This window comes from Macrotis lagotis, chromosome 7, assembly GCF_037893015.1.
Source record: "Macrotis lagotis isolate mMagLag1 chromosome 7, bilby.v1.9.chrom.fasta, whole genome shotgun sequence".
Taxonomy (NCBI): domain Eukaryota; kingdom Metazoa; phylum Chordata; class Mammalia; order Peramelemorphia; family Peramelidae; genus Macrotis; species Macrotis lagotis.
The window spans coordinates 122,523,276-122,547,992 of record NC_133664.1 but is presented as its reverse complement, the minus strand read 5'-3'; the positions used below and the strand labels follow the sequence as shown (position 1 = coordinate 122,547,992).

General features: G+C 35.8%; 1 protein-coding gene across 2 annotated transcripts in view; it reads left to right on the top strand.

Moving 5' to 3' along the window:
- The window catches only part of SND1 (staphylococcal nuclease and tudor domain containing 1), a 520,505-nt gene that overhangs the window by 260,285 nt on the left and 235,503 nt on the right, over window positions 1–24,717 (top strand). For both annotated transcript variants that reach the window (XM_074193769.1, XM_074193768.1), the window contains one exon: window positions 24,544–24,654. In XM_074193769.1, coding sequence (XP_074049870.1) covers window positions 24,544–24,654 — 111 coding nt within the window. The remainder of the gene's footprint in view (window positions 1–24,543; window positions 24,655–24,717) is intronic.

Below are 24,717 nucleotides of genomic sequence, written 5' to 3'. Positions count from 1 at the left end.
GGTGCTCCTGACTCCAGGGCCAGTGCTTTATCCACTGCGCCACCTAGTCGCCCTAGGAATGGCTTTTAGGTTAGAATTTGAAGGGGGTAGGAATTCATCAGAAAAGTCAACTAATCTTCCTTTCTTTGTCTTTATCTCTCATGCTCTCTCCTGAGATTTCTTCACAATTTTGTATTTCCCTTCATTGTGTAATGCTCATCACCAGGACAATTTTCATCCTTTATAAACCAGTGTCTAACCTGGCTTAGTCAATCATCTTCCTCCACAATGAACTTAGTCTGCTGTAGTCAATTTTTGTTTCTTCTCTGACATGGTGCCTTGTGGATATATGTCTGGAATAGCAGCTGTATCCCTGGTGCCAAATAATGTGAATTGGAAACCTCCTCATCAATGAAGCACCTGGACAGTTTGGCAAGACTGGGGGTAAACAGCAACCAGATGCTTCAACAAGAGGGTGGGAGGACTAAAATTGCTTTGTAGGGGGGTACATGCCATGTGAATGAGGCTATTACTGAACTGGTGTTATGAGAGTGCTGTTTGTATCAGTTAAATGTAAGGGATTTAGATAATCTATCATTATGCTAATTCTGCATAACAGATGGTAGAGAGTTCTGTGTCTGATCAGAAATGTTCACCACGAGAGAAATTAAGCCATATGGATAGCAGCCACCAGATAGGAATTCTACCGGGAAACAACAACTGGAAACTAGAGTAGAGTATCATTGAGGATACGTGAACTTTTGTGGTCCTTGGATTTTGTTATTTAAAAGTTCTTGATCCTGGAATCATACACCTAATGAATGGTATGATTTGTCTCTTCAAGTCTATATTAAAGAATCTTTGTTGAAAGTTGGGGGGGGTCAAGGAGCATAGAATAATACATATATTATTAGACATGGTTGGTTTACTAAATTGATTCCCCACCCCATCCACTTTTTAAGTCACTTTTAAAAGACAAAACTAGGTAAGGAGGAAGGTAGAATATTCATATATATATATATATATATATACATATGTATATATATGTATTTTGCATAAAAATATATATCATATATAATATATTATTAAAAACAAAACTGATAGAAAAGCTAAAAGGAATCAATAAAAATAAGATAAAATTTTTATCTATGGTTGTGCCTGGATATCACCAAAAACAAAAATATGTAATTAGATAAATTAATAAGACCAAATTAGGAAGGTACTTAGGTTAATATGATAAAGAATAGCACTGCAAAAGCATATGCTTTTGACCCTCTACACATTTATCTTTAAATAATTCATATTCTCATTGCATCAATTTCCAAATGTCTATTTCTTTTCTCACACCCTCCCCCAGTCATTAGTCTGACATCTTCAGCTGTCTGCCAAAATGCCTTTGTAAAAACATAAACTTAAAATGGCAAAAACTGAAGTTACAATCTTCCTATCACTACTGCTTTGTGGGTTGGGGGGGGGTGTCTTTTTGTCAGGGACATTGCTGAGTCTAATGTTGGTTTGCAGAACTGATTTGTTGTGGGACATGATAATAGGAATATTACCTTATTCCTTCTCTCTGAGATTACCCCCCCCAATTTATACTCTTATTTTTGTTGTTGTGCATTTCAACTGTGTCTGACTCTTCCATATGCCATTTGGGTTTTTCCTAGCTAAAATACTGGAGTAGGTTTCCCATTTCATACTTTTGTTCATTTTACAGATGAGGAAACTGAGGCAGACTGGGTTGAATGACTTCTCCAGGGTCACAAAGCTAGTAAGTGAATGAGGCTAGATTTGAATTCAGGTAGATGAGTTCCTAGCTTCAGACACAGTGCTCCATCCATATTCCTACCTATTTGTCCCTATTAGCCTCTCTATAGATATTTTGTTAATTAGTTGATTGCCTGTTGTTTCCTCAAATAAACTGAATTCTTTGAGAAAAGGGACTATCTTTTTGCTTTTCTTTGTATCCCCAGCATTTAGTACAGTTTCTGACATATATTAAGTCATATGTTAAGTGTATAATAAATGTTTATTGTTTATATGAATTTAACTTAAGTCCCCTGAGCTCTGCATAGCCCACTTAATTATACAGGGTCCAGACTTTGGAACCTAATATTGCTTTAAGTTCCTTAAGAGTGGGAACTACCTCATTTTAATATTTGTACCTTTCACATTGCCTAGTATATAGTGGTATGTAGTTAGTTACTGCTTCATGATTTATTGGTTGATTCATTGGTCCAAGAGATTAGACTGTTTCAGTATCTGGGAAAAGAATTATTTGGCACATTCATCATAAAAGTGGAGGCAATCAAGTACCTCTAGCCATATAGTTATGCTTGAACCTTGGTACCTTGAGGACACTTTGTTCAAACAATAAATATGAAATCTTTCAAATAAAAGGTCATAACTGCATAGCTAATTACACTTTGTTGACCACCCTTTTTATTAGAAGATTCCAGGGGGGCACAGCCAAGATAGCACATGAAGGAAGGATTTCCCTGAAACTGGTTCCCCCAAAACTCCAAAATCCATCAAATTATGACTCTAGCCAAAATTTAGAGATACAGAACCCACAGAAAGACTGAGTGATACAATTTCCCAGTCCACAACAACTTAGAAGTTCCATGGGAAAGGTGTGTTTCACTGGGACCAGGGGTTGGAAAAAAAGCCAAGGCCACAGCACAGCCCAGGGATCACCAGGAAGAGTTTGAATGGGCAGTGAGAGAACTGTGCTGCACCAGAGTGTGGGAGCACCTGCCTCAGAACAGCCCTGAAGTGAGGAACTGCAAGCAGGCATGGGGATGCCAGCCTGCAGCCCACAAATGGTAAGGGGGTAGGGGAAGACTACAGAAATCTCTCTGCTCTCCCTGGGGCAGGACTCTGATGTTTGCAACTCAGGTTACAATTTGGGCTTCCATACTGAGATAGTGGAGCAGGGACTCTCCTCACAGCTCTAAGGCAGAGGGGAGCGCCTTTGATTATCTACATAAAGCACAAGCAAAAGACCATAAGACCTTGAAGGAATAAAGGTCTCAGTGGAATGTCCCAAAAAAACCACAAAGCCTTGGAAGTGCAGTAAATTAGTCTTGGGCTGAGGAAATGAACAAAGAAAAGAAAAAGAATCTGAGCATAGAAAATTACTTTGGTCCCATGGAAGATTTGGAACATGACAAACTCAAAGCTTCTGTAACCAAAGCTTGTAAGAGAAATAGAAAGTGGGCACAGCTTTATGGATGAGCTCAAAAATGACTTTGAAAAGTAATTAATAGAGGTGGAAGAAAAATTGGGATGAGAAATGAGAGCGATGCAGATAAATCATGAAAACCAAATCTGCAGTTTGGTGAAAGAAATATAAAAAATACTGAAGAAAATAATATGTTAAAAGCCAGTTTAGGCCAAATGGAAAATGCAAAACAACAGGAAAATGAGGGAAAGAATGCCTTTAAAAAAACAGGATTGACCAGCTGGAAAAGGAGATTAAAAAAATCTCTCTGAAGAAAATAACTCCTTCAAATGCAGAATGGAACTAAAATGACTTTGTGAGAAATCAGGAAGAAATAAAACTCTTCCAAAAATAGCTAAAAATTTGGAAGAAAATGTGAAATATGTCATTGGAAAAACAACTGACCTTTGAAAACAGATCCAGGAGAAATAATTTTAAAATTATTGGGCTACCTGAAATTCAGAACCAGGAAAAGAGCCTAGACTTCATTTTTAAAGAAATAATACAGCAAAATTGCCCTGAGTTCCTAGAAGCAGAGGGTAAAATAGAAATGAAGGGAATTTACCAGTCAACTCCAAAAAGAGATCCCAAAAGAAAAACTTCCAGCAATGTTATAGCCAAATTCCAAAACTCCCAAGTCAAAGAGAAAATACTAAAAGCTGCCAGAAATAAACAATTCAGTTACCATGGCTCTATAGTCAGGAATATAGAAGATCTAGCAGCATCTACAGTAAAGGCTCATAGGGATTGGAATATGATATTCCAGAAAGCAAAATATTTTGGTTTACAACTAGGAAACAACTACCCAGTAAAACTGAACATCCTCTTTCAGGGGAAAATATGGACTTTCAATGCAACAGCAGACTTTCAAACATTCCTATTGAAACAACCAGAGCTTAATAGAAAGTTTGATCTCCAAGTATAGGACTCTGGTGAACCATAGAGGGGATGGAGAAGAAGAACTAACTATGAGAAACTTAATGATGTTGAACTGTTTGTATTCCTGCCTGGGAAGAAGATATTGATAACTCATATGAACTTTCTCATTTATAGGAGTTGATAGAAGGAGCATATATAGACAAAGCATAGGAAGGAGTGGAAAATAATGTTATAATATAGTAAAATGATGGTGTCAATGGGTGATAAAGGAAAGTACTGGGAGGAAGAGAAAGGAGAAGAAGAAGGGGCTAAGATTTCACATAAGAGTCAAGAAAAAGCTTTTTCAATGGAGTGGAATGGGGGAAGGTAAGGGGGAAAGAGTGAGCATTCATTCTCATCAGAAATGGTTTAGAGAGGAAATAACATACACACTTAATAGGATATAAAAATTTATCTTACCCTAGAGAAAAAATGAGAATAAAGGGATGGGATAAGGGGGAAGAGGGAAATAGTTGATAGAAGAAAGGGAAGATTGTGGGAGAGGGTACTCAGATACAACATACTTTTGGACAGGGACAGGATTAAAGGAGAGAGAGAAAATAAAATAAATGAGAATGGGGAGGAATAGAGTGGAGGTAAATACCTAGTAAATGCAACTGCAGGAGAAATATTGAAGCAACTTCTCTGGTGGACTTATAATGAAGAAAGCAACTCACCCCAGAGACAGAGCCATTGGAATCTGAACACAAACTGAAGTACGGTTTTTTTTTTTTCTCTCTCACTATGTTCTTGAGGTTTCTTGTCTTCTGGGGGAGGGAAGGTTAATGTAATAATAATATAAAATAGAAGTATCCAAAAAGGCAGCATAACTAGCTTCACTTATTGTGATGATTATTACTTCGTCTCCAAAGGCCCCACAGCTCAGAGTTTCATGACTTTATGTTAAAACTATGCTAGGTTTATGTCTAGTGTGTCTGTATCCTTAGGCTAGTAGGAAGTCTAGTCTTTTCTTTTCCCTGGAAAACCAGGGAGGTGTATACATAAAACATGTATAAAATTATAGGTTATGTATTAAAATGCATCAAGTAATAGATTAACACACTGCATGTATATAAGAAAACAGGAAAAATTGTTGTTACAAGATAAGATCCTAAAAAAAAATTATAAATTTAAGTTTATGCTAAGTCTATATGTAGACAGATAACTGACCAAAAATTTAAACACTTTTTAAGATTATATTTTATTTTCACAAAGATCTGTCTTCTCTTCCTACTTCGGTCCCCCACCTCAAGAAAGCAAGAAAAATAAAATTGTTACAAACATGTATAGGCAAGCAAAAACGCATTCCTGAATTGGACATCTCCAAGGGGAAAAAAAATTCTGAATATGCACTCTTGATTCTATTACATTTCTAGTAGAGCTGGGTAGCATATTTCATTATGAGTGCTCTGAATGTATGATTATTCATTGTGTTGTTCAGAATTCTGAAGTCTTTCAGAATTTGTGTTTTTGTTTAATTGCAGTAGATCATCTTTTTTACTATATCATACCATTATTTTCCACTCCTTCCTATGCCTTGTCTATATATGCTCCTTCTATCAGCTCTTATAAATGAGAAAGTTCATATGAGTTATCAATATCTTCTTCCCAGGAAGGAATACAAACAGTTCAACATCATTAAGTTCCTCATAGTTAGTCCTTCTTGTCCATCCCCTCTATGCTTCACCAGAGTCCTGTACTTGGAGATCATACTTTCTGTTTCTGGTTCAGGTAAGTCATCTTAGGTTTTTTAAAAAACCACCCCTTTTATTATTTCTTACAGCACAATGTTCTTCATTGTTTTCTTATCCTATAACTTGTTTAGTCATTCCCCGTTGATGGTCACCCCCATAATTTCCATTCAGTTCTTTACCACCAAAAATAAAGATTTGCTATAAATATTTTTATTCTTTTAGGTCTTTTTCCTTTTTCTTTGATCTCCTTGAGAACGTCCTGGTAGTATTGCTGCGTCAAAAAGTATCAACAGTTTAATAGCTTTGGGGGAAGAGTTCCAATTTGCTTTCAACAATGACTGTGCTAACTTACAGTTTCACCATCAGTGTATTACTGTACCTATTTTCCTATAGCCTTTCTAGCATTTGTATTGGCATGAGTCTTCCCAGGTAGCAATTTTATGACTTACTATATCTAGACCACTGAGAGAAGTTACTTGACACAGTCAAGGTTTGTAGCAGAGATGAGTGGTCCAGTGGACTTGAAGTTGGGAAGGAGAATATAAGCTTCCACTGGCACAGAGAAGTCTGTTGCAGCCTACTCTTTGTTCTAGGTTATCATGATTGTGAGTCTAAATATTTGTTAAACTTAATGGTGTTTGATGATGGTTTTTAAAGATCAACATTACTTTGCACCCTGCAGACTTGAAGTTTTCTTCCTTTTTAAAAAATTTCCCTGTTGAAGCTTTCTGAAGATAAAGGCTTAAAGGTGACTTTGTTTAATTGAATAGCCTATTGAGATGCAGGAAAATCACAGGATGTGGGATAAGAAAATTAAGCTATAACTTTGGCCCTGAAATGCCAAAACCCTCCTTAAAAACAAATTCTAATTTTCCAAATATAATCTCTCTTCCTTTGGAGCACATTCTAACTCACAACTCATGAACCTGGTTAGGCTCTTACTTTGTTAGAGATGAAAAACCAATTGCAAAAAAAAGAGAAATTAGTAAAAGTCTGATTGAGTAACGTTGAGTCCCAAAGTTTAGCAGTGGTAACTCTTTCCAGGATCCTGTTTGAATTGTATTTCTCTCTTCTCTTTTCCTTCTTCCATTCATTTTCTACCCACAGGGAATACTTCAATTACTTTTTTATTTTCTGTAGTGCATCGATTTTCATTTTGTAATACAGTGTTACATAGAGTACTTCCTCTATACACTGGAGTGAATGAAAATTATTTTTTCTAAAAAGTGCACTAAGCAGCAAAGCTCAGGCAGCTCTGTTCTCTGAAAGCTAAGGCCTTTCATGCCAGTAGTGTTGAACCTTCGCATACTTTAGACTAGTTCTTAGAAAGTAAATCATATATGTTCCTGGGACTGTACCCAAAGCCTTTCCACTGTAGTAGAACTGAGTTAAATACAGGGATACCTCTGAGATGTGATAAGGCATTAGAATCAGGCTTTGTGGAAGTCCATATTGTTAACAATAAAAAATTTACAGGGAATTAAAGGAATCACAATTATGGCTCCCTGGATAGAGCTCTTTGCCTAGAATCAGGAAGACTTCAAATTTAGCCTCAGACACTTACTAGCGGTGATAACCCTGGGCAAGTCACTTAACCTATTTGCCTTAGTCCACTGGAGAAGGAAATGGCAACCGTATCTTTGCTAAGAAAACCCTGAGAAGAGGTCCATGGGATCAAAAAAGGGCATGACTGAATGACAGAACAACATTGAGTTAGTAACTAGCCATTCCATGGAAAACATCATGCTGGACAAAGTAAGCCAGCTCAGTTTTACAAAAGTTTGTAACAGCATACTCATCAACTATTTAGCTATGTGGTTTTAGACATATTATTACCAGAAACAAAGTACAAAAAAAGAAGTAATGATTGAAGTTTTTGTTAAGTAGTTACTATGACCCTAGTACAAGAGGTAGATTTTCAAAAAACAGGAAATAGTATCTGCTTTCATTAAATTTACAATCTGTTGAGGTTAGAAATAACCTAGTGTAAAAGGAAAGGTTGTTTTGGTCTAGAAAGGCACAGGAATGATGAAGTTGAACTTTATGCAAGCCTTTGTTGTCCTTTTTTGAAGCAATAGTAGTATTGATTTACTTAGGATTCTTATAGAAAGAAGCAAAATGTTCAAAGAGGGACTTGATAAGGAACAACAGATAGTCCCTGTGATGAAGCAAGACCTGATCTGGTCTCAGACTGGCTGAAAGGGAACATGGTTGGCAACTCTTGCAATATCATTTTATTTGAGGAAATGACACCCAGAAACTTTCTCAAGGTCACACAAAGGCAAGTTTTTAATGCAAATGCTCTGATTCTAAGTCTATCAGTTTTCCTTGAATCCAGGAAATTTTGTTTCCAGGACAGTTCAGTCCCAAGGTCACAATTAGAAAACTTTTGGGAACTCATGACTTCTGGGCCAATTATCTCCAGGAAGGAGGTGAATTGGGTAGAAGGCTGGGATATAGAAGATGTATGATTAATAGTGCTTCATGTAAAAGAAGTTTTGTTATTTCATTTGTTCAAAGCCCCTACCTCTTTGATCAGCTCTTGGGACAAAAACATATTGTTCTTTATCATTCCCATACCATTCTCTTAATATGATTGTAAAACTTAAAATGCTAATATCAAAAAAATCCAGAAAAATCACAAGGTTAGTTTTTTTTTGCTACCTAGAATACTATTGATTTATATTCATTTAGTAGTGTTAGGAATTGGGATTTGTTTTTGTTTTGGGAGGTTTTGTTGTTGGGTTTTTTGGGGAGGCGGTTTGCAAAAGAATGGGGTTAAGTTACTTGCCTAAGGTATGTAGCTTAGTAATTATTAAGTGTCTGAGTTCATATTTGAACTCAGGTCCTCCTGACATCAGGGTCAGTGCTTTATCCACTGCACCATCCAGCTGCCCCTGGATTATTTCTTTATCAGTGTAATTGAATGAAGATAGGTAGTTGATTGACTTTATAGAAACCTTTGTTTAGAATGAAGACTTTAATAAAAATTCCTCTCTTGTGTGAAGTTTGTATATGTGTATATTTTCTTAGTTCATCTACTAGAAAGAACTTATTATAATCTTTGTGATATTCTCTTGCTTGTAATCTGTTGACCTGATCCATATAAATAAAGATACCGGATCTATGGAATCTGTGATAGCCCTCTAAGCAGAAATTCATCTGAGTATGTGATTCATATGAAATCTATTCTTGGGGCAAATTTTACTTCCCTAAAGAAAAAGGGGTCCATGGAGTCTATCTTTTTTTTTTTTTTTTTTTTTTGGTTTTTGTTTTTTGCAAGGCAGTGGGGTTAAGTGGCTTGTCCAGGGTCACACAGCTAGGTAATTATAAAGTGTCTGAGGTCAGATTTGAACTCAAGATACTCCTGACTCCAGGGCAAAGACTCTGTATTTTCCCATAATTTATCCCAGAAGTAAAGTAGAACATTTCTATTTCTTCTTTTCTTTTAAAAATTTTTTTTTTTGGTTTTTGTAAGGCAAATGGGGTTAAGTGGCTTGCCCAAGGCCACACAGCTAGGTAATTATTAAGTGTCTGAGGCTGGATTTGAACCCAGGTACTCCTGACTCCAGGGCTGGTGCTCTATTCACTGCACCACCTAGCCACCCCCATGGAGTCTATTTTAATGTGGCAATCCTCTTCTGTTGTTATATTGGCTTTTCCCCTGTTTTACTCTATTAATAATTTTTCCTTTAGTGTGGAAGAAAAACTCAGTATTAACATTTAGAGCCAGCATGGTGTAATAGAAAGAACATGAAACTGAGAAATGTGAGTTTGAGGCCTTTAGATACTTATCAACTAGCTTTAGGTTTAGCAAGGCAACTGATAAGAAGACAGAGGAGCTTGGTTCAAGTGTAGAGGATACTCTGATTAAACTGGCTCAGTATGAGTGGTCTAAAGGGAAGAACATATAGCCAAAACAGGGGTGACGACCTGAAAAAAATGGCATTAAAGGAATAATATAGAATCTCAAGGTGGAACAAAGAGTAAGTTCACAGATAAGAGTATATAAGATTTTTAGAAAACAGAATTTCAAGAATTTTGATAGACCTCTTTGAAGGAATTGTCATAAACTCAAATGACATTTAGGAAAGAAGTTGGTTCTTTGAGTTAGAAACAATTTCATTATCATAATGGGAGTTATCATGGTACATGGGTATGCACAATGAGCTGGCCTCTAACTAATAAGAATAGCCCTACCTGCCAGGAGAATGGTTCAAGGTAGATTACATGAAACTCTGCAAAGTAGAAAAAAAGTCTATAGTTAACATATTTTTCTTCTGACTTTGGAACATTTTTTAGAAAGACAATGTACATACTTCTCATCCTAAGGAAAACAGAGGAATACTTCCTACACCATTCATGGATCTTCATATCCTTCTCCTTTCCAGAGCTTTTACTGACGTTTTGGCAGCATGATGTTGCTGAGAGAGAACCAGACACAATGGAGGATAATACAACAATTTTACTTTTCTTATAAAAGCAATAACTGTGTTATTACTAGATAAATGACGCCATCAAACAGAGGTAGCAATGAGATTACAGTACTATAGAAATCCTGGGGGCAGAATAAAATTATCTGTTTAGTAAACAGAGTGAGAACTATATGGAGCAGTACTTTTCATCCTTCCTTTTTCTAAATCATTTGCACCTTCTCTATTGAAAAATATTTATCAGGAAAATTGATAAAGTAGAATGTTGCTTTTTCATAGCACAACTTCTATACTTCTGGCTCTGTTTGTCCTTAGTACTCACTCATTTATCAAGGTCCATTTTAATTCTCTTGGGCACAAAAGGTAGCAAGGTCAGGGTTCTTTATTGGAGGTCTATGAACTTGTAAAAAATATTTTGATAATTTGTTTAATAATAATCTTTTGCATTTTCTTCCATGTATTTAAAGACATCTCTCTGAGAAACATTGTTTATAAGTTCCACTAGATTACCAGGAGGGTTCATAACATTAAAAAAGCTTAAGAATTTTTGCTCTAGAGGAATTAAGATACAGACCAGAATAAATCCTTTAGCTTCCCCAGTATAAGCAATAAGATCTTTGCCATGTTCATTCTCAGGTACCTGTCTTTAATGAAATTATAATTTAAAATTCAAGTGACTTCACAAACCTCTAGATTTTCAGTTTTTAGAGTTCAGAGTTCATTTCTGATCTAAAACCTATGCCTGCTTTCTGATGGTTGGTTTGGAGAAGAAAGGGTGGTACAGTGGATTTGATGGCAAAGGACCTGTTTTGAAATCCTGACTTTGCCATTTACAAGTTGTCATTTACGTTGGGGAAATGGCATAGCCTCTTTGGCTCTCTGTTACTTCATATCAAACTAAGAATTTTGAATTATTTCTCCTCCAAGGTCTTTTCTAACTCTGGATCTATGATACTGTCCTCTAATGTTCCCTTCTTTCCTTCTAGTTTTACAAAGAACTTAGAAACTCTCTTTTTTAAATCTAATAATTAGTTATTGTATTGGCCTGAGTTTGGAAGAATTCAACAACCCTACACCCCCCCCCCCCCCTTCACTGATTACACAGGATTTATTTAGGTCCTAGACTAAACTTTTGCAGAGAACTTTGTTTCAGGAATCAGTAACTACAGTTTTGACAATATTTGTCAATATTTGACAATATTTCTTATAGCTTCTTTAGTCAAATGGTTTCTAATGATAGCAATCTCACATAAGCCTGTTAACCTAAGCACCTTTAAAATTCCACTAACTTTTTTCTCATGTTAGCATGCTATATTTATATTTCTCAGATGGGAAAGAATATAAAAGCAACAAGAGAAATAATAACTACTTTCCCTAAGGTTCATATGGGGAGTATTTAAGCAGAGGTAGGAATCAAATCAAAGATTTCTTGAGTACCAGTCATCCTGTAACAGTAGAAAGTATTACTGTCTGTGAAAGGATTGTGGCTATATTTTTATGTCAAGTGGTGCTTGGAAGTGTTTGAAAGGACTTGGAATAGTAAACTTAGGGAAGACTGAATATTGGGAGTGGAACATGTAAGTATGACTCTAAGTAATTGAAAAATGTTTGCCATTTAGAAGAGAGATTTTCTATGTACAGTGCTACCTTCTCCCTTCCCCTACTGTTACTTGTAGAGTAAAATTATAGGAAAGAAGATTTCAGCTAAAAACCTAAAAGAATTGGTTACTCTTTGTATTTTATAGAACACTACAGATGTTGACCTGGAAATATATGATTACATGTCAGATACACCAGAAGGGTATTTATGTTTTCGGTAAGAAGAGATTGGGCTGGATCTTTTTTTTTTTGTTTGTTTTTGTCCTGTTTTTGTATTTAAAGATTTTATTTATTTTGAGTTCCCCTAATCTTACCTTCCTCCCCCCCCACCCCCCAGAAGGCAGTTTGCCAGTCTTTACATTGTTTCCATGGTATACATTGCTCCAAATTGAATGTGATGAGAGAGAGATCATATCCTTAAGGAAGAAACATAAAGTATAATGTGGGGGGTCCAGCCTCTGAGGGGTTCTTGGAACCTGACAGGAGGGATAGAGTCGGCGAAATGAGTTGAGTCAACAAGTGGGTAAAAGCAGGAGCAGGTTGACTGACTGTCAGCTGCTTGGACTTATTTTTATAGTCTCAGAATCATGTTTGTTTAAAGCAAGCAAGCAAGCTGAGATCATTTCCTTGGTTACAAGAGTGTACAATTTTAATCATCAATCATATGGTTACAAGTTTTTATCATGTGATCACAAGTTTAAGTAATAATCATATAGTTAATTGATTTCTTATCCCTACTCAGACCATGATGACCTTAACCTGTCTGTTACCTTATTTATTACTACATTGTATAATTGTTAATCATTTAAAGTTATTAATTAAGCAATTGTTTTCATGGAAAGTTTTTTTATATTTTTTGTGTAGATAATGTTTTTAGATACACTTCCTTAACAATCTATAGTGATGGTCTTTATGCTTGTCCACCCATCCGTTAACTCTTAAAATAACCAATTTTTCTTTCAGGCCTTGTTGGTAGAAACCACAGTTTCTGTGACTTTTTTATTCTTTCCCATGAAACTAAGGCTGCTGGAGTTCACATATCAATCACCTGTACTAACTATTTTCTCACCATCTTTTCATATATTCCTGTGTATGGTAAGGGGGGCAAAACTATTAATTTCCCTGAAATTCTATCTGACCCATCTTGTATCTGTTTACCCTGTATATATTCTGGGATCTCGGAATTCCCAGCTCTTGGTTTTCCAGAGATTTCATAATGTTGAAGCCTTTTGTATGCCTCAGAGAGAGGCAGTCCTGTTAAATTTGGACAGAGTTTACAATCTGTTTTATTCGAGAAATTTTTCTGAAATCCTTCCTTTATAGTCATTCCAGTATTAGGGTGAGTAAATATTGTAATCAACAATAAACCTATAAATATTGGTATGCATTAAATCCCTATATATATTGAAGAAGGAAATGTTGTTCCATCAGGCAGTGTGACTGCCTTGAGTCTTCTTGCTGCAACTGTGTCAAACAGCTTAGAGACCCTGGCTCATATCAGTTTTTTTCCTAAATTAAAGTTAATAATCGTTGGTCATTGTTCAAATTCCACAGTTCTTTCTCTGGATATAGATGGTATTCTCCATGGAAGACAGCCCCAAATTGTCGCTGATTGTTGCACTGATGGAATGAGCAAGTCCATCAAGGTTGATCATCACCTCCATGTTGCTGTTAGGGTGTACAATGTTTTTCTGGTTCTGCTCATCTTTCTCAGCATCAGTTCATGTAAATCCTTCCAGGCTTCCCTGAATTCCCATTCCTCCTGGTTTCTAATAGAACAATAGTGTTCCATATACCACAGTTTGCTAAGCCATTCCCCAATTGAAGGACATTTACTTGATTTCCAATTCTTTGCCACCACAAACAGGGCTGCTATGAATATTTTTGTACAAGTGATGTTTTTACCCTTTTTTATCATCTCTTCAGGGTATAGATCCAGTAATGGTATTGCTGGATCAAAGAGTATGCACATTTTTATTGCCCTTTGGGCATAGTTCCAAATTGCTCTCCAGAAGGGTTGGATGAGTTCACAGCTTCACCAACAATGTAATAGTGTCCCAGATTTCCCACAACCCTTCCAACAGTGATCATTATCCTTTCTGGTCATATTGATCAGTCTGAGAGGTGTGAGGTGGTACTTTAGAGAAGCTTTAATTTGCACATATCTTTTTTTTTTGTTTGTTTTTGTTTTTGCAAGGCAATGGGGTTAAATGGCTTGCCCAAGGCCACACAGCTAGGTAATTATTATGTGTCTGAGGTCCAGATTTGAACTCAAGTATTCCGGACTCTGGTGCTCTATTCACTGCACCACCTAGCCGCCCCATCCTTATTTGCTTTTAAATAAGATTTTATTTTTTCCGTTTTACACTTTTCCCCCCATTCTTGCTTCCCCCCCACAGAAGGCATTCTGTTAGTCTTTACATTGATTCCATGTTATACATTGATCTCAATTGAATGTGATGACAGAGAAATCATATCTTAAAGGAAGAAAAATAAAGTATAAGATAGTAAAATTACATAATAATATAACTTTTTCCCCCTAATTTGACGATAATAGTCTTTGGTCTTTGTTCAAAGTCCATAATTCTTTCTTTGGATGTAAATGGTATTCTCCATTGCAGATAGCCCAAAATTGTCCCTGGTTGTTGCACTGAAGGGATGAGTAGTAAATCCATCAAGGTTGAACAATCACCCCCACATGGCTGTTAGGGTGTCTGGTATTTTTCTGGTTCTGCTTATCTCGTTCGGGCTGGATCATTTCTAAGGTCACTTCTAACCCTGAGATAGTGTGATTCTATGACTTTCATTGTTTTAAAGAACAAACAAAAAATCGGTATGTTTATTTTAGGGTTGGGATTGGGGCAGTGAATAAGGCCTGTTATATCAGCATCTTGCGTAGTTTTTTGATAAGGGTTAATTGCATATAGTTTAATCTTTGAGAACTGTGGAGAGAATTCCATTTTCTAGCTTCTGTAGAAAAGAATACAAGCTGAACTTTTGATGATCATCAGATCTGCCCTCATTTCACCTGTGCTGCCTGCAGGGTAGCCAAGAGGGCAAAGACATCTGAACTCTCCTTTGTATTACAGAGTTGAAGTTTTCGTGCTGGTTACATTTTGAGAGACTTTCAGACTCCTTGGGTGCCTGTGAACTGACTGTGTTACTTATTAAATGGAAGGAAGAGTTAAGTTATTAAGCATCAAAATTTAATTTGACACATCATAGAGCAGCAGGCATGGGGGGGGAGGTTAAGGGGAAACAAGGGTATGAGAGGGTTGTGATTGCTGTGTAAAGGATGCAGTGCCATCTAAGATATTTACAGTTATTGATGTTTCTAAAATGGGGCTTTGTTTGCAGATGTTCCTTGGTTGTATGAGCAGCTTCTCCTATCTGTCTGACAAAACAGTCTTTATTTGCCAGATCCTTGGGGATTTCAAACAATAGAAATTTGGGGAAAGATGGACAGTAGAGGCTGATTTGTGGTCCTTTTGGAGAAGTCATCAAATACATCTCATGGAGGTCACAGAGAGTGTATCTCCATCTGCTACTCAGCATGTGCTGTTACTGATTTGAGTCTAAGTGGAAAGATAGTAAATTCATAAGAATATCTGTACTGCCTCTAGCTCCTTTCCATCTGGAATAAGGCTCCTGTTCATTTTGCCCTTCACAGACAGATTGCTTTGTTTTTGAGGCCAACCATAAAGAGACTAGTTCTATATCAGACTTCAACTATAATTTCTCCTCACTGAAAAAGATATTTGATATCTTAGCATTCCTGGTGACCAACCTGTGATCCCACGTTTAGCCTCTTTACATAAGTGAAGTATCTAATATATTTCTTAAAGTTCTATGAACATATGACAGGGAAAATAGTAACTTTCAAACTGAAGAAGAAAGTTTTTCCTCAACCTTGCGCTTTCTTGATCCTCATCCCTCTTTATCTTGTTCCTTTTTCATGTCCTCCTCTTCTTAAAGGATGACCCCAATTCCTGTTGGATTTCTGCACAGATATAGATCTCTATTTCTGGGGGTTTTACTCTTCTTGGTTTTTTTTTTTTTTTTTTTTTTTTAGGTTTTTGCAAGGCAATGGGTTTAAGTGGCTTGCCCAAGGCCACACAGGTAGGTAATTATTAAGTGTCTGAGACCGGATTTGAACCCAGATACTCCTGACTCCAAGGCCAGTGCTTTATCCACTGTGCCACCTAGCTGCCCCTATACATTTTGATTTTATTTTATTTATTTTTTTTAGGTTTTTGCAAGGCAAATGGGGTTAAGTGGCTTTCCCAAGGCCACACAGCTAGGTAATTAAGTGTCTGAGACCAGATTTGAACCCAGGTACTCCTGACTCCAGGGCTGGTGCTTTATCTACTGCGCCACCTAGCCGTCTCTGGGGGTTTTATTCTTAAGACTTTGTGCCATTTGTTCCTAGGCAGATAAAGACTGAAGTAGAAGAAGCTTCTAGTATGGACATTGGTATTTCTATTGCCCTATAAAAGAATATGCTTACCAGTCATTATTGTTAAATTGTACCTTTCAGAGAGATCCACTGTCTTACAGTTTGCATTTTACTGTTCACAGCTCCAGTGTTTTCTTTACTATCAGACTTAATTGCAGTTCTCGTTATGAGTTTTATGCTTAATTTATAAATCTTGATTGATGGACCTCCATGCAACTTACAAAGATTCTCAATGATTTTACAGTTTCACTGGAGGTCACATACTTATTGAGACAAATTGCATCTGAAAAATGCTTTAATTCCTATTGTTTAATCTTGAATCGAATTACCATGAAATTACTTTTTTGCCTGCATAGGTTTGTGTACATACTAATTCTAAAGATGTCTCCTTTTGTAACATGCATAGAAACTCAAGACTTGGCACTGGTTAAATTCAGATGTTTCTTTTTTAGTGGCAATTATAAGACACAAACAGCCAGACTGAAAAATGTCTATGCTTACCCTATGAGCCAAAATCATGAATTTCTATTTATCTCTGGATAGCAGGAGATTTTCACTTCATAAGACAGGTCTAGTTTCAAGCTCTCTTTTTATAACTACTTCAGTCCTATTTCCTAAAATTTATTTAGAAACAAAATTTTTAGGTTTGGGTGGGATCATAGGAAATTTTTAATCCAACATCTTCATTTTGTAGAAGAAACTGACTGTCAGTAAAGAAAGGTTATAAATAATTAACAAAAATTAGGTTTATCATTCCAAATCCATGGCCATTTTGCCATGATATCAGGATTCAGACTACTGGAAGAATTGCTACCTGTGGCCCTGAGAGTGGGTTTGCTTGCTCAGTGTATGAAAAGACTGGTCCTTTACTGGTGTACTTCCAATTACATTGCCAAAATTAATAAGAATTTATTTTCCCTGGGAAAGCACATTCCTTTGGAATAATTCTTTGTGATATATTCCATAGTATATTTTACTTCTTAAAAATGACAGCTGTCTAAAGAGACCACAGTCTAGCCTTTTCTCATTCCTTAGGATTCCCTTATTATCTGTTGTTTAAGTATCTTGGTATTGTTTATGTAAAGTTTACATTCTGCCACAGAATTCTCTCAGTAGTTTTATAGAGAATGTATAAAATATATTTCTAATGCTCCTTAGATTGAGATGATATGGAAATAGCATAGCGCCAGGCTAACATAAGGAGAAAGAGATGTTAATGTATAAATCTCTCCCAGGTCTAGTGTGCACACACACACAAACACAAAGCCTCTTATAATTCTTTTTGCCTCTCAAGAGATAGTGAAAGTGGGGACTGGGACTCAATTGTATTTGTATCATTACCTTCTGATTGTATTTGCATTGGAATTCTTTACTTCTAATTGGACCCTAGTTTCTCTCTGAATTCAAAGAAGCTTTTAAAAACCTGGAAGTAATTTACTTTCTATCTTTGGTCAGTATGGGAAGGAGTGACTTCCTACTGAATAACTGAGGCTGCTGAGACTCTTTATGTATTGGTAGTGAATTCTTCTTTCATGCCTGCCATGTGAAATTAAAGGAGAATTACCAATGTGCTCAGCAACACACAATTTAAGATTTTGTTTAAAGCAGCATATTGTAATGGCAGTCAATTTAATGCACTTCTTTCTTTGTCACTGGGCAGCTGATTGACATATGATGTGAAATTCCACACTATCTTCAGTTGGGGAGAGAAATTTCTCTACCTTTTGTTAACAGCTGAAAGAAATGAAAAAAGGCAGTAAGGTGCAAGGATCAAAAATAACTTAATTTTTTTTAAATATGGTTTTGAAAAGGTAGTAAAGGAAAGGGAAACAAGAAGAAAAGATGCAGTAAGTTGTAAATGTTTAATGCATTGACATCTGTTCTTTCCTTCTTTGTTTCTTTTCTTTCTTTCTTCCCTCTTCTTTCTTTTTGTCCCCCTTTCTCCCTCTTTCTGCAATCAGGGTTAAGTGACTTGCCCAGGATCACACAGCTTATACGTATCTGAGACTGAATTTGAACTTAGATCCTCCTGACTTGAGGGCCAGGGCTTTATCCACTTTACCACTTAACAGTCCTTCTCCCTCTTTTTGAATTTAGAATGAGGATTAGCTAGTTAAATGGAGGGCAAGTATGAGGAAAATGTGATAGGTCTGAAGGATTTTACTGGAGAGTATTAAGGTCATCCCTAATCCCTTTGATTTGTCCAGTCAAAAATTTTTTGTCTTATGCAATATAGTGATGTGATAGATATTTATGTAGTATTGAAAGAGGTAGAGGCTAAAAATCAGTAATATCAGATATTGGCAAACATCATCATCTTTATGTATTCCTCATTTTTAACTATCTCAAACATCTTTATTTAAAAAAAGTTTTAACTTTTTTTTAACTCTTATTTTAACTCTTATCACCTTTATTCTGGAATCTATTCTTTCCTCCACCTCTGTAACTCCTTCCCCTTCCTTTCTGTAATTCAGAAAGATAAAGCAATACAACTAGATTTGAGACTATATGCACTGTAAAATTTCCATTGTCTCTTTGGGGAGGAGGAGAATGGTAGGTTCTTTTCTCTTTTTCAAGGCTTCCAGTCTTATCATTCCATCAAAAGTACTTTCTCCAAATTTATCTATGATGTGCTAATTTCCAAATTCAGTAACCTTTCCTCAAATCTTAATTCTCCTCAACCTTTCTGCAGTCTTTATTATTGTTAATTACCTTCTTCTTGATATTCTATTCTCCCTACATTTTCAGGACATGCTTTCTCCTGGTTCCTCCTATTTATTATTAGTGCCTCTCACTGAAGTTTCAATGAAATAATAATCTTCTCTTCTACTATGCCCTTTGGAATGGCTGTTCCATAGATAACGCACTTCCCATTATTTTACTAAATCTTTTGTTTTTTTTTCCTTTCCCATTTCTTCCATCTTCTAATTATTACTAAAGCTGGCTTCTTTTTTTAAGATTTTTTAAAGTTCTTCTATTTTTCTGGATGTGGCATAAACTTAGTATTAGGACAACTAGTTGAATATGTTTGCAAGGATTTACATGTAAATGAATTAATTTCCGTGCATAAAAAATCCCTAACTTCCTGGATAATCCCTTTAAATTTTCATCAGTAGTGTTTTTTGGCCTATTTTTTTTCCTTCATTTTTCCTATTTATATAACAGTTTTAAGTGTAACATGAAATAAACTTGGAAGAATAGGCAGGAACCAATTTTTTTTTAGAAAGATTTTATTTATTTTGAATTTTACAATTTCCCCCCAATCTTGCTCTCCCCCCCCCCCAGAATGCAGTCTGTTAGTCTTTACATTGTTTCCATGTTATGCATTGATCTAAGTTGGATGTGATGAGAGAGAAATCATATCCTTAAGGAAGAAACAAAAAGTATAAGAGATAGAAAAATTGTATAATAAGCTAACAGGTTGTTTTTTTTTTTAATTAAAGTTGGTAATCTTTGGTCTTCCTTCAAACTCCACAGTTCTTTCTCTGGACACAGATGGTATTCTCCATTGTTGCACTGAAGGGATAAGCAAGTCCATCAGGGCTGATCATCCCCCCCGTGTTGCTGTTAGGGTGTACAATGTTTTTCTGGTTCTGCTCTTCTTGCTCAGCATCAGTTCATGCAAATATTTCCAGGCTTCCCTGAATTCCCATCCCTCCTAGTTTCTAATAGAACAATAGTGTTCTATCACATACATATTCCACAGTTTGTTAAGTCATTCCCCAATTGAAGGACATTCACTTAATTCCCAGTTCTCTGCCACCACAAACAGGGCTGCTATGAATATTTTTATACCAGTGATGTTTTTATCCTTTTTCATCATCTCTTCAGTGTATAGACTCAGTAGTGATATTGCTGGATCAAAGGTTATGTACATTTTCATTGCCCTTCGGGCATAATTCCAAATTGTTCTCCAGAAAGGTTGGATGAGTTCAAAGCTCCCTAACAATGCTCAGTGTCTCAGATTTCCCACATCCCTTCCAATGTTGATCCTTGTCCTTTCTGGTCATATTGGCCAGTCTGAGAGATTGTGAGGTGGTACCTCAGAGAGGCTTTAATTTGCATTCTCTAATAAGTAGTGATTTAGAGCAATTTTTCATATGACTATGGATCACTTTGATTTTCTCATCTGTAAATTGCCTTTGCATATCCTTTGACCATTTGTCAATTGGGGAATGGTTTGTCTTTTTAAAAATTTGACTCAGTTCTCTGTATATTTTAGAAATGAGTCCTTTGTCAGAAATACTAGTTGTAAAAAATTTAAACCTGGCTTCTCAGTCTCCTTTGCTGGATATTTATCTAAATTAAGCCTACTAATTGTAGATCTTCTTCAGGATTCTACTTCACTTGGTGATCTCAACTTATCTCTAATTGCCTTTTAAATATCTCAAATTGGATGTTCAGCAGACATCTTAAACTCAACATGCCCAAAACAAAATTTTCTTTACTCCTAAGACCTCCCTTTTCCTGACTTCTTTATTACTATCAAGAACAACACCATCTTCTTAGTCCTTTATGCATCCTTGGTGTCATTCTCTAGTCTTTACTGTTTCTCACAGCCCTTTTTTCCCTTGCCCATATTCTCTGTGTTGCCAAGGCCTTTTGGTTTCGCCTATGCTATATCTCTTACATATGCTTCTTTCTTTTCTGTGGCATTGCCACCACTCTAGAGCAGGCTGGCTGTCATTACCTCGTGCCTGGATTATTGCAATAGCCTACTGTTTGGAGTCTCCTGCCCCAAATCTCTCCCTACTTCTTTTCCTAAATGAAAGATGAACAAGTGGCTCTCTCTGCGCTATAGGATCAAATACAAAATACTCTATTGTTGATAATCCTTCATTATCTACCCCATTCCTGTCTTTTCAGTCTTGGATCTTGCTCCCCACAACATACTCTTTGATCCAGTAAAAATGACTACCTGGATCTTCCATGTTCAAGACAATTCATTTCTCAACTCTGGACATTTTCTCTGCCTGGTCCTCATGTCTGGAATGTTTGCCCTCCTAACTTCTGCCTAATAACTGATCTGGATTAACTTTAAGTCCCAGCTAAAAATCCTGTCTTTTATGGGAAGATTTGCTATTCCCCTCAATTCTCTTATTTTTTTATCCATATATATATATATATATATATATATATATATATATATATATATATATAAAACTTGTTTATATGTGATTATTTACTTGCTTTTTTTTTAGATTGTGAGTTCCTTGAGGGCAGGGAGTAAGTTTTGCATCTTTTTATATACCCAGGTTAATTACTGACTTAACTCTACTATTAATATCTTTCATTAAACAACTTATTTTTTTTTGCCTTTTTTAATTAAGAGTTTTCTCATCTTTTTCAATCCCTTCATTTAAGAGGCTAGATATTCATTGAGACAGAGACTGTTCCAACTCTCCAGTGATGATCCTATGAACTAGTTTTACTTCAAATATATGTTTAAGAAAATAATATTGGAGTCCAGTTCTTCCTAATGCCTTCTCTTTGTTGATTGTTTCCAATTTTTCTTGGATATTTTTTGTATGTAATTGTTTCTATGATGTCTAATAATACCTGTATCACATTTAAGAAGCTTTGAGAAAAATACTTTATAAACTGTAAGATTTAATTGAAATACTGTATTGTTGTTATTTCTAGGAAAATAACAAATTTAATCTTATAATCTTTACCATGTTTGGAAACAATCTTCTCTCACCTTTTTTAAAAACTGATCTTGAGACTGATATAATTTGACATTGTAGCATTATAAATTGAGTTAATCTGGACTCAGGTTTCATTATTTAACTGTTGTCTATTTGAGGGGTGATGACAAAATTAGATTCAAGATGCATATAAGATGTACTCCTTCCTTTGAATTACATTTATGTCTATTCGAATATATACTTTATAAATAGTCTGCCTTCCTGGGGGTCCACCTCATGTAGTGGTAAGAATACTTGGTTTCTAATTAGAAGTGTGGTTTGAGTCCTAGTTCTGCTACACACTTTGTTCATCAGCAGGTCATTTCCTCTCTGAGTCTAAAAGCAGCTAATTTGTAGGCTCCTTCCAACTCTAAATTTTATGATTTTTTTTTTATAGTACATGAAGTTACAGAATTTGAGAGTTGGAGGAAATCTCAACAGGCAATTAGTTCAATCCATATGCAGAAGTAATCTCCTTTTTGATTTAACCTAAAGTGGCTATGCAATCTCTGCTTAAAGGTTTCTTAGTGAGGGGAATTCCATTACTTCAAATAAACTGATACTACTTCTAAAAAACTCATAATTTATTAAGAAGTTTTTGTTTTTCTTTTTTTAATCAAGCTTCAAGTTCCTTCATTATGAAGTTTATCCATTGTTCCTTTTTCTTCCTTTTGGCACCAAACAGAAAAATCTGATTCTCTATTCATTTAACCCTTCAAATACTAGAAGATTTCATCATGACTTTTATTAGTCTTCTGTTCTTCACTGAATATACCCATTTCCTTCATGATTCTTATTTGTCATGTATTCAAGATAATTCACCATCCTGGTATCTCTCTTGTAGATATTGTCCAATTAGTGTTGTTCTTAAATTAAGCACCTTCTGAGTTCAAAGTTTCACAGTATGTGTTGAGATACCCAGAGTTAAACTCCCAGATTTGTCTTTTCCAGCATACAATATAGATTGTCAACCTTTTCTTGGGAGCTTTGCCTCTCTCTGTAGACAGTAATCACATTAGCTTTTTTGGTCCAACACATCTAAACGCTGACTCATTTTAATTTGTAGTCCACGAAAGAAGACAACACACAAGAGGAAGCTAGAAAGCAGAAGCTAGGGCTGAGGAAAGGACTGGGGTAGGTAGGGGGCTGCTTAGGAGGGTATTTTTGCATGGAGTTCAGACCAAGCGTGGCCAAAAATGGAAAATTCAAACAATGGCTCTCTCAATTAGGATTTTAGCTTGGTCTCAAAGCTATGTGTCATCTGTAGTTTTGATGTACATATCAACTATATCTTCACTAAGCCATGCATAAGAAGTCATCAGAACCTGGTCAATACTTTATGCTGTAATATCAATAGTGTAAAATCAGACATCTTTGAAAGTCTCAATTGTGCTGATCTGTAACACACTGCTCAACCACAGTTCTTGAAGTTCAATGATAATGCATGCTAAACTTCCTGACAGAGAGATGATAGATTAAGTATACAGAAGGAGACACCATTTTGGACATGACCAATATGAGAATTAAATATGTTTGTTATAAGTGTTTATTTTTTTTAAGTTGAGGGAAATAGGGTCAAAATTAGAGAAAATAAATACTTATTAATTGGGGAAAATTAAATATTAAAATTCATTTTAGTTTTTGTTTTCTTTGCATTAGATCATAGAGATAACACTTAGAAGATTATATAAGTGAAAAGATCCATAATTTCCTATCCTCTGCAGTTCTGGTTCATGTGTTTAAATAAGGTCTCCATTGAGGTCCTATTCTTTGTGTGTGGGCGAGGAGGGTCCTGAGATTCTGGGGGTAAGAGGGAATTGCTACATACCAGTAAAAATAGGACCTTTTACACAAGGATTAGAATTCCCTTGGAGTCATTTATTTTTAGCCCTTTCCAGAAGAAAATAAAACCATTCTCATGAATACTGTTTTCAAACAATAATGACAGTGTTTTCTATTGTTGGCTAATTTTGAATGAATTCCAGTTACTCCATTTTTATTTTAGATGATTTTGAATTTCCCAAATTCAATTAGAAGTAGTCTAAGATGTGCAAGGATAGAATTTTGAGAGATTTTTTAAGTGATATTAATGATTTAAAAAAAATTTTTATCTTTGCAAAGCAGTGGCTTAAGTGACTTTTCCCACAGTCACACAGCTAGGTAATTATTGTTTGAGTTCAAATTTGACCTCAGGTCCTCCTGACTCCAGTGCTGGTATTCTACCCACTGCGTCACCTAGCTGCCCCTAAAAAATACTTTATATATAAAATTTTAGAGCCTAATTATTTTTTTTTTCTTCAGAAAGCAGGTACAGGTTGTGTCTTTCTGGAGCCAAAAGTGTTCAGCCTAGAATTTGGTCTTTTAATAAATAATTTGCGTTTATATATGTAGAAAAGAGTTTGTCTCCACCCACCAAGGGGATTTTGGTTCTTGATTTCTTGGCATTTAAGATCTTTGATCTATTCTTTTGGGCGGGGACAATGGAATATTAGAGACAAAGAGACAATTATGTCGATGTTTATAGGTGCTCATTGATCTGTCTTATGTATTGCAGAAACATTGCTGAGGCTCTTGTCAGCAAAGGACTAGCAACGGTGATTCGCTATAGGCAAGATGATGATCAGAGGTCTTCCCATTATGATGAACTGCTTGCTGCCGAGGCCAGGTAGGATGAAGTAATTTTTAAAAAAATTTAGGAATGTGAAGTGACTCTTATTTTAATCCTGCA